Here is a 16069-nt window from a genome sequence, read left to right as displayed (position 1 = left end):
CAAAAGTCAACCTGTTCAGGGCTTTAGGCAATTTTCAAGCTCGTCAATTGAGTTCCATGGTGCCACACCACAATCGTGGGCAATGCATGCAATTGCAGCATGGTAGTGTGACATTACAGGGTTAAATCAAGTGGTGAAAAAGTGATACAATGCCTCCTCACAGCCATGACTCTGCCTGGGCTACTTCAAGAGGTGCCTTTTCTTTTTCTGAAGCCAGTCTGTGGTAGATTTATTTTGATGTTCAGGGTCATTGTCCTGCGGCATCACCAAACTACTAAGATTCAGCTGGTGGGCAGTCACCCTGACATTATCTTGTAGGATATTTTGGTAACTTTGGAAGTTTATTTTCACCTCAATGCCCAAATCATGATGTTCCCTCCACCATACAGCACTACTGAGATGATGTTTTGATGGTGGTAAGTTGTGCCATTTTCGCGCCATATATAGTGCTAAGTTTTGGTGGTAAGGTGTGCCCTTTTTGGGCCATACATAGTGCTGAGTATTCTTTCCGAACAATTCAACATTTGGGTAATCAGTCCACAAAAAATGTTACCAGTAGCATTGTGGATTGTCAAGGTAATGTTTGGCAAAGTTCAGGAATGTAGCAAGACTTATGATAGATTAGAGTCATGAGCAAGGTTGTTTGCCAGTTCCAGTGAAGTCTTCAAGCCTTTAGCTGTTACTCGTGGGTTCTTCTTTACCTCACTGAAGACTCTGCATTGTGCCTTGGGAGTCATCCTGGCTGGGTGCCCACTTCTAGGAAAAGTAGCCACATTACTAAATTATCTCCATTCATATTTAATTTATGTAACTATCTGTAGCAATTGTGCATACAAAGATGGACGCGGTCCTCCATCTTGCTAAGGATCCTCCATCTTGTATCTCTCTCTCTCCTCCAAATCCCCCCTCCCTCTCTGTTGAGTGACACGTGCTCCCTGGATGCTGAGTTCAAAAGGCATCAAGACCCAGCGGGAGAGCTCATGGTTATAAACCCCAATTAGCCTGGCCCCCGTATGTCTGTAAGACTCTTGCTTGGAAAAGGATTGTAAAGCCAAAAGCCAGTCCTTCACTGAGCTTCAAAGACATTCAAGATAAACCGTAAACCAGACATCACATTCAAAATCCATTTTCCCCTATGATTTCATACCTTGGAATATGAAAGACTTAGACTTACAAGGAGACCAGGCAAATATTCAGATCGGTCACTTTAATACAAGTCGCCTGATATATTACACCCCTTAGCTGGAATCTACAGGAGAGCAGAAAATGATATCTCCTTATACGCCCCAAGCAGGTATGTCATATTTCATATCTAGACGTTCAGCAGATGTTTCTGCATATTAATCTACTAGTGGTTAGGCGGTTACATGCCCCGAGGGTAAGTTATCGACCATGATATAAACGGCGAGGGATTTTGGTTCTAGCTTGGGTCTCCGCCCAACACCCTCCCCAAATGAGGCGATTGGTTCTCTGCTTCAAGGAGACACCCTGCTGAGTTCCTAGAAAAGCTGTTATGCTTGGAGCTAAGATAAGCTGAGTTGAGCTAAGTTGAAGAATTCTCCCTTTTAACATCAGAACCAACTTTGGGAGATAAAGGCCCTTTTGCTCAGGAAACTTGATCTGCTAAACCAAGGCTGACGGCAAGTACATTATCTCTCTAAACTTCTTTCTGTTATCTCTTAGCTGTGTTATTGCTCTCTGTATATTTATACAGTGTATATATATATATATATATATATTGGCTACATCTTTTTCTGTAAATATTTTTATTGCACCCTTTTGAACTTTTAGTAATAAATCTTACTTTCTGAAAGTTTTGAACTGTTTCTAAAGCTCTTTAATGCAAACTAAGAACCCCTGTCTCTGAAGAGCGCTACTGTGTGTGTTTAAACCTCTGTATATCCTGCCTGCGGTGACAGTGGTATACAGACGATTATTCAACCATCACAGTGTTATTGCTGATATTGCCGAGTTTCCTCTTTCTCTGTACAAAAGGAGGTGGTGGCAGTGGGAAGGGTTACTTGCGTAATTAACCTGACCCAGTAACAATTGCTCCCAGGCTGCCGGCACACAGATTGTGGTCCTTTAGCTGGAAAATCTTTGTGCAGGGTGAAGTGGGGCGTGGCATTGTTACACACGTGACAGATTTTTTAGATTAGCTAGTCCTTCGGTGATGAGTTTGGTGAGAAGGGCTGGGGTCTGACGCCGCGATCATCACACTATCAACTGATGGATGCCTTAACACTTTGAAATTGCTTTGTATCCCTTTCCAGCCCTTTGCAGATCAACTATTCTTGATTGTATGTCTTCAGAGAGCTCCTTTTTATGCTAGGCATAGTTCACTTCAGCTGCTTTTATGAACAGCGATCTTAAAATGTGAGCGTTTTTTATCAATCAAATTAGCTCTAAACCACACCTCCAAACTCATTTCATTATTTGGACTTCAGGTGCGCAAACTACTGACTCCAATTAGCTTTTGTTGAAGTAATTAGTCTATGGGCTCACTTACTTTTTCCTCCAGCATTGTGAATGTTTAAGGGATGTGTTCAATAAAGACACAAGAAATTACTTGTGTGTTATCATCAATCAATGTTATCATTGTGTTTGTTTATTGCTGTGATTTAGATGGGGATCAGATCACATTTTATGGCAATTTAGTACCGAAAACCAGTAAAATTGCAAGCGGTTCACATACTTTTACACTCACATATTTTTACTTACACACACACACACACACACACCATTTTTAAAAACTGCAGTACAGTGCCTGCATTCACATCGGGTAATGCATTGCCAGGTACTGTCCTGTAAGGGGAGGTGGTGAGCTCAGGACTCAGAAAGCCACCTCCCCCATCCACTGCTTTCACTTTACATTTTGTATTTCTGATATGTGCCTGCTATACCATGCACTTATATGAAAAAAATATCCTGTTCTCTTTGTATTGCTTCATTTGTGTGAAATCCCTGGTGCTCTGGACAGCCTCCCTGCTTTCCTATTAAAAACTGACCACACTAAGCAGGAAAACACACAGTGGTCAGTTCTCTAGCCGTGCTGGCAACTCAGTGTGCTCCCCTCCAATGATCAGTCTCATTCGGACACCTCTTTCCCCCCCCCCCACACACACAGCCTTACACTGGGAAGTTCAGTGTCCTGCTGTTTCTCTTCTGCTATCTCTTATGCAACTGAGACTATAATAATGATATTTTTTAATATCTATACACAACTGTTTTGCCTTTCATTTATATTTTAAAATGAATGAGTTGTTTTACAAGGTGAGCATTTACAATCACTTTAAATCAGTGGCTTTAGTTCTGCTTTAAGTCATATTTGGCCATTTTGGCCTTTCATTTTCAAGTGAAATCATGTGCACTGCTCAAAAAAAAATAAAGGAACACTTTTTAATCAGAGTATAGCATCAAGTCAATTAAACTCCAGGGATATTGATCTGGTCAGTTAAGTAGCAGAGGGGTTTGGTAATCAGTTTCAGCTGCTCTAGTGTTAATGAAATTAACAACAGGTGCACTAGATGGGCAGCAATGAGACAACCCCCAAAACAGGAATGGTTTTACAGGTGGAGGCCACTGACATTTTTTTCCCTACTCATCTGTTCTGTCTTTCGCTAGTTTTGCATTTGGCTAGGGTCAGTGTCACTACTGGTAGCATAAGGCGATACCTAGACCCTGCAGAGGTTGTACAGGCAGTCCAACTCCTTCAGGATGGCTCATCAATACGTTCCATTGTCAGAAGGTTTGCTGTGTCTCCCAGCACAGTTTCAAGAGCATGCAGAAGATTCCAGGAGACAGGCACTTGCTCTAGGAGAGCTGGACAGGGCCATAGAAGGTCCTTAACCCATCAGCAGGACTGGTATCTGCTCCTTTGTGCAAGGAGAAACAGTATGACCACAGCCAGAGCCCTGAAAATGACTTCCAGTAGGCCACTAGTGTGAATGTCTCTGACCAAACAATCAGAAACAGACTTCATTATGGTGGCCTGAGGGCCCGACATCCTCTAGTGGGCCCTGTACTCACTGGCCAGCAGCACAGAGCTTGATTGGCATTTGCCAGTGAAAACCAGAATTGACAGGTCTGCCACTGGTACTGTGTGCTTTTCACAGATGAGAGCAGGTTTACCCTGAGGACATGTGACAGACATGAAAGGGTCTGTAGAAACCGTGGAGAATGTTATGCTGCCTGTAACATCATTCAGCATGACCGTTTTGGTGGTGGGTCAGTGATGGTGTGGGGAGGCATATCCATGGAGGGACGCACAGACCTCTACAGGCTAGAAAATTGCACCCTGACTTCCATTAGGTATCGGGATGAAATCCTTGTACCCATTATAGGATCCTACAGCGGTGCAGTGGTTCCTGGGTTCCTCCTGGTGCATGACAATGCTTGGCCTCATGTAGCAAGAGTATTCAGGCAGTTCCTGGAGGATGAAAGAATTGATACCATTGAATGGCCCCCATGATAGCCTGACCTCAATCCAATAGAACGCCTCTGGGATATCATGTTTCGGTCCATCCGACACTGCCAGGATGCACCTCAGACTGTCCAGAAGCTCAATGATGCCCTAGTCCAGGGAGGAAATACCCCAGGACACCATCCATCGTCTCTTTAGGAGCATGCCCCGACGTTATCAGACATGCATACAAGCACGTGGGGGCCATACAAACTACTGAGTACCATTTTGAGTTGCTGCAATGAAATTTCAGCAAAATGGACTAGCCTGCTGCATCATTTTTCACTTTGATTTTCGGGGTGTCTTTGAATTCAGTCCTCTGTACTTTGATCATTTTCATTTCCATCATATGATGGGGCATCCTTACATTCCTAACACATTACCCAGTCCATATCAGTATAGATATCCAGCATGATATTTTTCCCCATTGAGATCTGATGTGTTTTCAAAGTGTTTCTTTAATTTTCTTTTCATTCACATGTAAGCGAAAAAAAGACACAACATTTTTCTGTGTTTGCAACAACTTTATTAACCATACATTGTTTTCCCATGTAATTATAGACTAGGTCTTCCGTCTAGTAATATGATCATAAATAACAGCCTGTGTGTAAAGATCAGTCTGTATAGGTGTCCGGGTTGTATTATCTCCTGGCGGAACCTAAAATATAAAAGAAAAACTGTAAGCTTTTCTTGCTAAACCATTAAATTAAATGCATGTCAATCAGTTTGGTAACCATAGGCATTTCAGTTTGTAAGTCAGTTACAGCAAGAGCTGTACCTAAAGTTCAGGTGGTGAACTGATCAGCTCGTGGGCTTCCTATCATGCTACAGAGCACTCTGTGATCACAATGCTTCTGCTTTGTGGGTAATTGGGAAAGCCTGATGATGTCTACACTCGTTATGTTCAAAGTGGGCAGAGCTGATTCAGGTCTGCCCTGTCCTCCTCGCAGTGACACTAATAATCTATTGGTGCCAATAAATGTCAGCAGCCTATAACTAATCAGTAATCTCTTTTTGTAGAAGTGTATTTAAGGTCTGTATAAGCCCCACCCCTTAACTGATCTAGCCACCCTTTGAGAATAAAAGACAACAAAAATTAGCTAAAAATATTAACCCCAGGTTCTAGAGTCAGACTTTAGGAAGGCCGGATTAGGGCCAGTGAAGATAGAAAATATCCTGACCCCAGCATAAGTGAGAATAAACATGGCCTCAGGGTTGTTGGTCAGTAGAAGGAGGAGGAGTGCTCCACCATTGGTATTAGTGGGAAGAATAGTACACCATCATTGGTTTCATGGGAAGAAGTACTGCCCCATTCTTGGTCTCAATGGGAGGAATAGTGCCCCAAGGGCTGAATAAAGGGTAGCAAAGGGCCACATCCGACCCTCGGGCCACAATTTGGAGACCCCTGTTCTAGAGAATACATCTTACTGCATATCACTCACATCATTGTTTGCAATTCCATTTTTTCAAACCAGTGAAAATTGTGCCATTGTACTGGCTGTGGTTCACAAAAAACGAAATCTTCTCATAACATTACACTAATAATTAATGGTCAAAAGCTCCACATTTTCCACTACTATAGATTCGAGGTGAATCCTGCATGCTCAAGTTTTGTGGTCCCACGTGAATTTATGGTGAATATCACTAGGTCCAATTTTTTGTAAACTTAATGCACTGCGTGAGCTTTACACCTAGGTCAGCTGGCTTAGAAGGACCAATAATTAGGGCTTTGGTATGTAACAGCACTTTAACTAAAAAAGGGTAGATTTTCAGCAGCTGTTTGTGTGTTTGGAGTAGATTAGGGAGAGCAGGCAGTCTCTGTAGGGAGAGTTAATTGTTACAGTACTATATTACACTAAATTAGTGTGGTAAACTACCTATTCTTGCGTTATCTCCTGTGTGTCCACAGTTCAGAGACCCAACAGTCCTTTTCAGAACTATCTTTTTATGTGTTTAAAAAAAAACCTGCAATTTGCATTTTAGCTGCTACCCATAATCTTGAGAGGACCCTACCCCTTCTCCCAGTCTTTTTTTTTGTTTTTTTAGGGTTTTTTTTAGTTTTATTTGCTAGGGCCTATTTATTTGATTTCAGGGTTCACAGTGTACCCTTGCTAATGATACAGACAAAGGGTTCACAGTGTACCCTTGCTAATGATACAGACAAAGCTGCCCTTAGTTTGCAGAACATCACTACATAATTGTGAGCTAAAATTCTATGCACCAAAGCACAACGTATTTCCATAGTTCCCAAAACTTTTAGGACAGTCCGAGCAGGTTGTACAGGAAAGTGCAGTGGTTGGGTCACACCATCTAGAGGCAGGGCATGTTTACAACTTCTGTCTTAGAGTGGCCATGCCACAGGATACTGCAGGAGGATGATCCTTTTCATGTGAAAGCATTCTTTGTTTCAGATATAGAGGATGATGAAGATAGTGCCAGGATCATAGAGGGAAGGAATAACAGGCTGGAAGACAGCAACTGGAGCTTTGATCCAAGTGAGCGCCAGTGTTGAGGAGGGCATGAATGATGCTGTGGCAGATAGCCTTTGGGTGCTACTAATTGGAGTAGAGGAAAGTTCTGAGGGAGATGCAGAACAGCAGCAAGAGAGTATTTTGGCCAGGGGTAGGACAACTTACTAAAGACTGGAGGGAGAATCCATCCTAAACCATCGGAGAGAAACTCCTCACAGGTTCAGGCCACTGTTATCCCCAGGGTGGTCCACAGACCTCTGCAATATGGGTCTATTTTATGTATTTTCTGTCGACAGCACCGATGTGGTCTGCCACCTCTACCTAAAGTGTGTCAACCATGGGAAAAGTACTAACTGTAGCACTACCCCCTTAGGAGTTGCTGAATTGTTTTCGGTTTCCCTGTGGATCTTGACCCGACTCTGAAAGCCCTGCTGACACCACCATACATTTTTAACTGAAATAAATCACCACCAGAAAGCAAATTCACAAATGGGTTGAAGTAAACTAGTAAGGGGTTTATAGCAAAATTCAATATGACTTGGTTGTACAGCATAAACAAAATGGCCAATCAATCAAATGTTATTTGTGTTGATTTGAACTTAAGGAAAAGAAAACACTTATCACAAAATCTCAATTAGTATTAGCAGGCCTGTTTTTCAGAAACTAACCCAGTACCTTCAACCTGAGGCGGTCTTACAGTCCCCAGTGAGCAGCTAGGACTATCAAACAGGTAGACTAGCTCACTTTGGGCTCTCAGGACCTGAAGGCAATGAGCCTGAAATAAAGAAAAGAGCTCTTTACCCCAAAACAACCAATGTTCTTTAACCACTTGTCCTCCAGAGGATTTACTCCCCTTTCAAGACCAGGTAATTTTTTGTGATACGGTGCTGCATTACTTTAACTGACAATTGCGCGGTCATGCACTGCTGCATCCAAATAAAATGTATGTATTTTTTTTTCCCCACAAATGGAGCTTTCTTTTGGTGGTATTTGATTGCCTCTGCATTTTTTATGTTTTGCACTATAAACAAAAAAATACACCTTTGAAACCCCCCCCCCCCCCAATATTTTTTACTTTTTGTTTTGAAAACATGTGCAGTAAAAAAAATGTAAAAAAATCAAATTTCGTCATACATTTAGGCCAAAAATGTATTCTGCTACATGTCTTTGCTTAAAAAAAAAAATCCCAACAGGTGTACATTAATTGGTTTACATGAAAGTTATAGAGTTTACAAATGGCAGTATATATACTGGAATTTTTATTTTTTTGGTGGCAATCAGTGACTTATAGCGGGACTGCGGTGGGCATTCTGACTCTGGGGGGGAACTGGCTGTCATTAATATCCCCAGTGACACTAATACAGTGATCAGTGCTAATAAAAAGCACTGGCACTGTACTAATGACACTGGGCAGAAAGGGGTTAACATCTGGGGCGATCAAAGGGTTAACTGTGTGCTGTGTGTGTGTTTCACATTATGTGCTGTGTGCTGTTTTACTATATAAGTATGCTGCTTTGTATTGTTATGCAGAGCAATACAAAGCAGCATGCTGGAGGTGACAGGGGAGAGATCTGTATTGTTTACATACAGACCTCTCCCCCGTCAGTGTCCCTCAGCGATCGCCAGGTGTCGGCAGGAAATCACCGATCGGGACACGGTGATCGACAGCTGTAGCCACCAATGGTGGTGCGGGTAGGGTACGTGATCCCTACTGGAAATACAAAATCACGTATATATACACATGATTTTGCGCAGCCCTGCTGCCCTGTAGCAATAGTTATGCTCTAGGGCGGTTGGGAAGTGGTTAAAGGCAATGAAGAGGTATTTCACTATGTGGGGGAGATTTATTAAAAGAGGTGCACACAGAGTCTGGTGCAACTGTGCATAGTAACCATTTAAGGCTGCTTTTACACTGATACGTTTTTTTCAGTTTTTTGCATTTAAAAAAGCAGAAGAAAAATGCATGACCATTAAATCCTATGGAACAGTTCACACTAGTCAGTTGTGGGTCCATTGCATTTTTCAAAGGCCTGCTTTCTGCTTTTTTGGTGCATGTTTGGTGGGGCAAAAAAATTTACTAAAAACAGCTCCCCAATAAAATGAATGGAAAACTTTTTTTTTCACAGGTGCAAAATACGCCAGAAATGTGTATGTGTTTTTATCATGTTTTTGCAACAGAGCAGTGTGAAAGTAGCCTGACTTCAGCATGTTCAATTAAGCTTTGATAATGAAACCTAGAAGTTGATTGGTTATCATGCACGGCTGCACCAGATTCTGTGTGCACCTGTTTTAGTAAATCTCCCTTTAAGGCCTTATGCTCACTGGCACTCCTGAGTTTAGCTTTTGTAAATGCAGCAGAAGTTACATACCAGATCAATTTTTCCTGCATTTAGATGAGCCTTCTTTAACTGCTTCCCCTTTGCCCTATAGCAGAAATACTGCTACAGGGTGGCAGGGGTGTGCAAAATCACTTATATATACGTGATTTTGCATTTCCGGGTAGGGCACACGTGAGCCGCGTGTGCGTCCTACCCGTGCCGCCCTTTGTGGCCTCGGCTGTCAATCACTCAGTCCTGATCTGTGATTACTTGCTGGCACCCGGTGACCGCTGAGTATCTCCGACAGGGGAGAGACCTGTGTATAAACAACACAGAGCTCTCCCATCAGATCCTGCACACTGCTTTGTATGGCTCTGCATAACAGTATGGCTCTGCATAGCAGAGCCATACAAAGCAATGTGCTTACAGTGGAAAGGACACACACAGCATACTGTGAAACAGCACACAGTTAACCTTTTGATCGCCCCACATGTTAACTCCTTCCTGCCCAGTGCCATTAGTACAGTGTGCATGCTTTTTATTAGCACTGATCACTGTTTTGGTGAAACTGGGGATGTCAGTGACACCAAGTCAGTTCCCAGCAAGTGTCAGAATGCCCGCTGCAGTCCTGCTATAAGTTGCTTGATTGCCACCATTACTAGTGAAAAAAAAAATCCAAGTATATATACCGCCATTTGTAGACACTATAACTTTCACGTAAACCAATTAATTTACACGTATTGGAATTTTTTTAGCAAAGACATGTAGCAGAATACATTTTGGCCAAAATGTATGACGAAATTGTATTTTTTTATTTTTTTATTAGACATGTTTAATAGCATGTTTGCTTATAGCGCAAAAAAAAATAAAATACAGAGGCGATCAAATACCACTGAAAGAAAGCTCTATTTGTGGGGGAAAAGGACATACCGTATTTTTCGCTCCATAAGACGCACTTTTTTCCCCCCAAAAAAAGGGGGGAAATGTCAGTGCGTCTTATGGAGCGAATATAAAGCGGCCGGTCCGGTATTTCTGCCACCACCATGTCAGAATACCGGGCCGGCCGCTCAGCTGTTGTCTCCTGCAGGGCCTTACCTGTTCCTCGCTCCAGCGCTGCACAGTCTTCCCGCGCTGGCTTCTGTGACAGCTGGGTGCCCACTGCGCATGTGCTGCGCTTTGTGATTGATCCGGTGTTTTCTGGGACACATGACAGGTCCCAGAAGGCGCCGGGCCATTCAGAAAGCACAGCGCTTCTCGCGCATGCGCAGTGGGCACCCGGCTGTCACGGAAGCCGGCCCGGGAAGAAGAGGGAAGGACAACTCCGCGGAAGTGGGAGCGGGTACCTGTCAAATTCAGGTACCCGCTCCCCCTCCCTCCCCAAAGGTCAGCAGTCTCTGGTCATTCCCTGCACTGTCTGCAGTCTCTGGTCATTCCCTGCACTGTCTGCAGTCTCTGGTCATTCCCTGCACTGTCTGCAGTCTCTGGTCATTCCCTGCACTGTCTGCAGTCTCTGGTCATTCCCTGCACTGTCTGCAGTCTCTGGTCATTCCCTGCACTGTCTGCAGTCTCTGGTCATTCCCTGCACTGTCTGCAGTCTCTGGTCATCCCCTGCACTGTGTCCGCAGTCTCTGGTCATCCCCTGCACTGTGTCCGCAGTCTCTGGTCATCCCCTGCACTGTGTCCGCAGTCTCTGGTCATCCCCTGCACTGTGTCCGCAGTCTCTGGTCATCCCCTGCACTGTGTCCGCAGTCTCTGGTCATCCCCTGCACTGTGTCCGCAGTCTCTGGTCATCCCCTGCACTGTGTCCGCAGTCTCTGGTCATCTCCTGCACTGTGTCCGCAGTCTCTGGTCATCTCCTGCACTGTGTCCGCAGTCTCTGGTCATCTCCTGCACTGTGTCCGCAGTCTCTGGTCATCCCCTGTACTGTGTCCGCAGTCTCTGGTCATCTCCTGTATTGTGTCCGTAGTCTCTGGTCATCCCCTGCACTGTCTGCAGTCTCCGATCATCTCCTGTACTATGTCCGCAGTCTGTGGTCATTTCCTGTACTGTGTCCGCAGTCTCTGGTCATCTCCTGTACTGTGTCCGCAGTCTCTGGTCATCTCCTGTACTGTGTCCGCAGTCTCTGGTCATCTCCTGTACTGTGTCCGCAGTCTCTGGTCATCTCCTGTACTGTGTCCGCAGTCTCTGGTCATCCCTGTACTGTGTCCGCAGTCTCTGGTCATCCCTGTACTGTGTCCGCAGTCTCTGGTCATCTCCTGTACTGTGTCCGCAGTCTCTGGTCATCTCCTGTATTGTGTCCGTAGTCTCTGGTCATCTCCTGTACTATGTCCGCAGTCTCTGGTCATCCCCTGTACTGTGTCCGCAGTCTGTGGTCATTTCCTGTACTGTGTCCGCAGTCTCTGGTCATCTCCTGTACTATGTCCGCAGTCTCTGGTCATCTCCTGTACTGTGTCCGCAGTCTCTGGTCATCTCCTGTACTGTGTCCGCAGTCTCTGGTCATCCCCTGTACTGTGTCTGCAGTCCATTGGTTCAGAATATTTTTTTTTCTTGTTTTTCTCCTCTAAAACCTAGGTGCGTCTTATGGTCAGGTGCGTCTTATGGAGCAAAAAATACGGTAAATTTCATTTGGGTGCAGCATTGCATGACTGCGTAATTGTCAGTTAAAATAATGCAGCGCCGTATTGCAAAAAATGGCCTGGTTAGGAAGGGGGGTAAATCCTCTGGAGGGCAAGTGGTTAAAGCAGATTTGATCACTTTAACATTCCACCTCAATTACATTCAACTCCATAAAACCAACAATAAACAGACCATGAATGCAAATTTTTCATGATTTGGTAAGTGCGTCTAAATATTGAGCGTGTAAACACTTCTGAATGTTGAGCATATAAATGTACATAGAAAACCATAGGATGTGGTCAAACTCATTTAATATGGAACTAAGCCCATTAAGTTGTTCCCAAAACAGTTACATTCAAGACATGCCATGAATGATAACTGTCACAGTTGCTTGTGCTCTCAACTGAACTGTCAAGCCATCAAATGGCTGGTGTCATATCTGATTACAAGTGCAGCATCATGGCAAATGCTGATTAAACTGAGGCTAAGATGTCAGCTTCCTTGCCTGTAAAGGATAGGAAGGTTTTGTTTTACTTTCTAAGTTCACCTTTAAAAAAAAAAATAAATGCATATTTGTTTGTAAGTAAAAAAGTCAATTTACTATTTTTTTTTCTTTAGGAGCCTGGAAAGCATTGCATCAACCATCAACAGATCGCTGGTGCCATGCAGGACTCCAGCAGACTGTCAGTATAAACTGACATTATACGGGCAAGCAGTTACACGACAGGTAGAATCAGTGAACTACCAGAGCGCTCACCAGCACATTGGTAGTTCATTGAGACCTACAAATTGACATCCACAAAGGGTATCGGTACTTGTAGTTGATTAATTTCCAGAGCAGAGCCTGCATGGCCACGCTCTTTTAAAAAGTGACAGCTGGTTTGGAGAATCTCTCCCCGTACCGCTGTCACACAGAAGGCTAGGATCCCCAAGCCGCCGCAGGAGTGGGAACATGTTACATATTTAGGGTGGAACATGTAACATGTTCTTGAAGGTGAACTTATCCTTTACACCCCAGTCCAGGGGTGGACTGACCATTTGGAAACGCGGGCACTACCTGAGGGCCCGGGGTCAGTAGGGGGCCACATGAGTTGCCCCTGGTACCTTTTTCATAGGCTTTGTTGAGTTTTGGCAAGGACACAAGGGCCCCATGATCCCCTATTGCCCGGGGGCCCCATGAGTTGTCAGTCCACCCCTGCCCCGGTCACATTGGGTGCGATTTGGCATGCAATTTGCATGCCATGCGACTTGCAAATCGCATGCCAAGTTGCACCCTATTGTCCGCTATTAGAGCGGTCTTATCGGTGCGGTATGACTTGCTCGGAGTCACACCGATTTCTAAAGTAGTACATGTACTACTTTTGTTGTGGTTTGTATAGACATCTGTGCCAGATGTCTTGCAAATCGCAACTGAAGTCGACAAGTCACCCAATTTTGAAATCGTGTGACTTCACTGTAAGTCTCAGTATTTCAAAATCGGCTTTGATGTGACCGGGGGCTTAAGAAAGAATGGTCTCTTTTAAGATTCTAGTGTGCATGTGTATAGGAATAACTATGATCCTTATGGAGTCACACATATATATGATATTATAAGATGGCTATGTATATTCCATTTTGTGCTTCTATCCATAACTTCATATATTTCAAGTTGTTTATTGCAAATGACAAACATATATCTAGATTGTGACTGTGGCATCAGACATGTGTGACATTTTAGGTGGAGTGTCTGCCTTCATCCTTTCAATGTGGTCTGTTGCTATTTGATAAGAAGGGCTATATAAGCAGGGAAGGGCTCTATGAAAGGTGGAATGCAGGGAAGGCGGATACTGTATGTATTCCCCATATACATGTATGCAACAATAAATATAATTTGTAGCTTCATCTCATCTGAAGGTAATTATTCAAGTTTCCTTTAGAGCCGGTTCACACTATAGAAACACAGTCTAGATGCGTTCTGGATGTGCTTCCGCATGCACGTTTTTTACACATTTTGGTGTGTTTTTGACGCGTTCCAGTGCATTTTATATACATTCCAGTTCCTTTTTCCCCACTTTTTCTTCAATTTAAATAAAGACATGTGCATTCCAGTGTGTTTTTGGTGCATTCCAGTGTGTTTCTTAATACGTTTTACCGCTTTCCAGTACAGTTCTGTGCAGAAAAAATGCACATATATCGGTTTTTCTGCAACCGGAACGCACTGGAGCTGCAAGCACTGATGTGAACTATGACACCTACTTTCTCTGCGTTTTGGATGCCGAAAAAAAAACAATTGAAACACGTAGTGTGAACAGGCCCTTAACCAACTCCCATCCGGCCATTATATATAAACGGCCGGACGGTGGCAGTGCAGGGTCAGGTGGCCGTTTATAAACGGCCTCCCCACACCCTGCTTGTGCGCGCTCCCTGGGAGCGCGCAGCACCGCGATCCGGTGCCCGCTGTGTCCTCCGGACACAGTGGAACACCGATCGTCGGACGGGACCTCTGTACAAGGTCCCGATCATGTGATCGCTGATTGGCCAATCAGTGATCACATGCAAAGTAGTAAGCAAGATGTCACTTGTGACATCATTGCTTACTACGTGTGAAATCTGTGAATGATCACAGAGGTCACATGGTACAAGGCTATTCACAACAGCCTTGTACAATGTGACAGGCTGTGACCAATCACAGCTCACTCAGTACTTCTCAATGACTGCAAGAATGCAGACAGAGAGAAAGAGAAATGATTGCTTTTACATCCTATATGGGTGTAAAAGCAATCCGTGTGAAAAAAAAAAATCTTCATCACCCCCCACAAGTAGTACAGTGTCACCATGGTGACACTGTACTGCTAGGGTGACAGTATGTAAAAAAAATAAAAAATAATAATATAAAAAAATAAAATAAAATGTAAAAAAAAATGTTTAAAAATTATAATTTTTGGTTATAAACTAATTTGGAAATTTTTTTTTTTACTAAAAAGATAACGGAATAAATTTTGGCCAAGATTTATGATGCAATATTATTTATTTGCAAAATTGTATTAAAAAAACACTTTTTTTCAAAATGTTTGGACTTTTTCATTTATATAGCAAAAAAAAAAATCCCAGCGGTGAATAAATACCACCAAAATAAAGCTTTATCTGTCTCAAAAAAATGCTAAAAAATTCATTTGGGTACAGTGTTGCATGACCGCGCAATTGTCATTCAAAGTGTGATAGTGCTGAAAGCTGAAAATTGCCCTGATCAGGAAGGGGGTAAAAGTGTCCGGTCTGGAAGTGGTTAAAGTAGAGGAACTTGAGCAGGAGGTATTTTCCTCCCTACACACATGGGACCTATGACTGTGGATTTGCTATGGTTAAAGTTCCAGCGGAAAAAAAAAAAGTTAAAGTCAGCAGCTACAAAAACTGTAGCTGCTGACTTTTAAAATACAGCCAGTTACCTGTCCCTCGATCAAGCAGTGTCCTCACCACCGCTGGTTTCACCGGCCGTCTTCTCTCCCTGGAGCCGGCATCTTTAGTGTGGGCACCCGGCTGTGACAGCTTGTGGCTTCACAGCCAGGTGCCCACTACGCATGTGCTTTGTGAATGGCCCCGTAGTTCTCTGGGACCTGCTTCAGAAGACTACGGGGAGTGGGGAGAGGACAACTTCTGCTTCTGTTTGCCTAGGTGATCGCAGCGGAAATGGGAATGGGTACCTGTCAAATTCGGGTACCCGCTCCCCAAAGGTGCCAATCCTTAATGGGGAGCCGGGGACAAAGCAATAAAACGGAACTTCCCCTTTTGGGTGGAGCTCCGCTTTAATAAATATCCAAAGTGATGAAGCATATAGGATAAGGATACATATTAGAATAAGTGAAAAGAAAGTAAATGCCCTTCTGGATATTTAGGACCCAGTTGTGGACCATGGCACCCATTTACATCCATCATAAAATAATAGCATGCATTTACTGACTCCTGCATTAGTAAGGCAGCATAAGGTCACAGGTGTAGAAATGCTTTATATAAAAGGCCATGAAGGAATTCGATGTACAAGGCAATTTCAACTGATGTGAACAGCAGAGTACAGTACTTCGTGTTCTACAGATCAAGATTGATTTTTTGTTACTGGAGGATAATATACAGTACCCACAGGGTGCCATGAAACCTAAGGCTGGTCTCATTAACAAATACAAAAGAATCATTCACAGCTTGCAACAATTCAACTGTGTATGGGAAGAAAT

General features: G+C 43.6%; 1 protein-coding gene across 1 annotated transcript in view; it reads right to left on the bottom strand.

Moving 5' to 3' along the window:
- Positions 1–4965: 4965 nt before the first annotated feature.
- The window catches only part of CFAP299 (cilia and flagella associated protein 299), a 620116-nt gene continuing 609012 nt past the window's right edge, over positions 4966–16069 (bottom strand). Inside the window, exon 6 of the mRNA XM_089675483.1 lies at positions 4966–5120. Within this exon, the coding sequence (XP_089531609.1) occupies positions 5025–5120 (96 nt within the window). The 3' untranslated portion in view covers positions 4966–5024. The remainder of the gene's footprint in view (positions 5121–16069) is intronic.

Source organism: Staurois parvus, unplaced genomic scaffold (assembly GCF_062004578.1).
Source record: "Staurois parvus isolate SC_StPar_1 unplaced genomic scaffold, SC_StPar_1.0 ptg000013l, whole genome shotgun sequence".
NCBI lineage: Eukaryota > Metazoa > Chordata > Amphibia > Anura > Ranidae > Staurois > Staurois parvus.
Note: the sequence above shows the minus strand (reverse complement) of the source record. Positions and strands in the feature narration are given on the sequence as shown.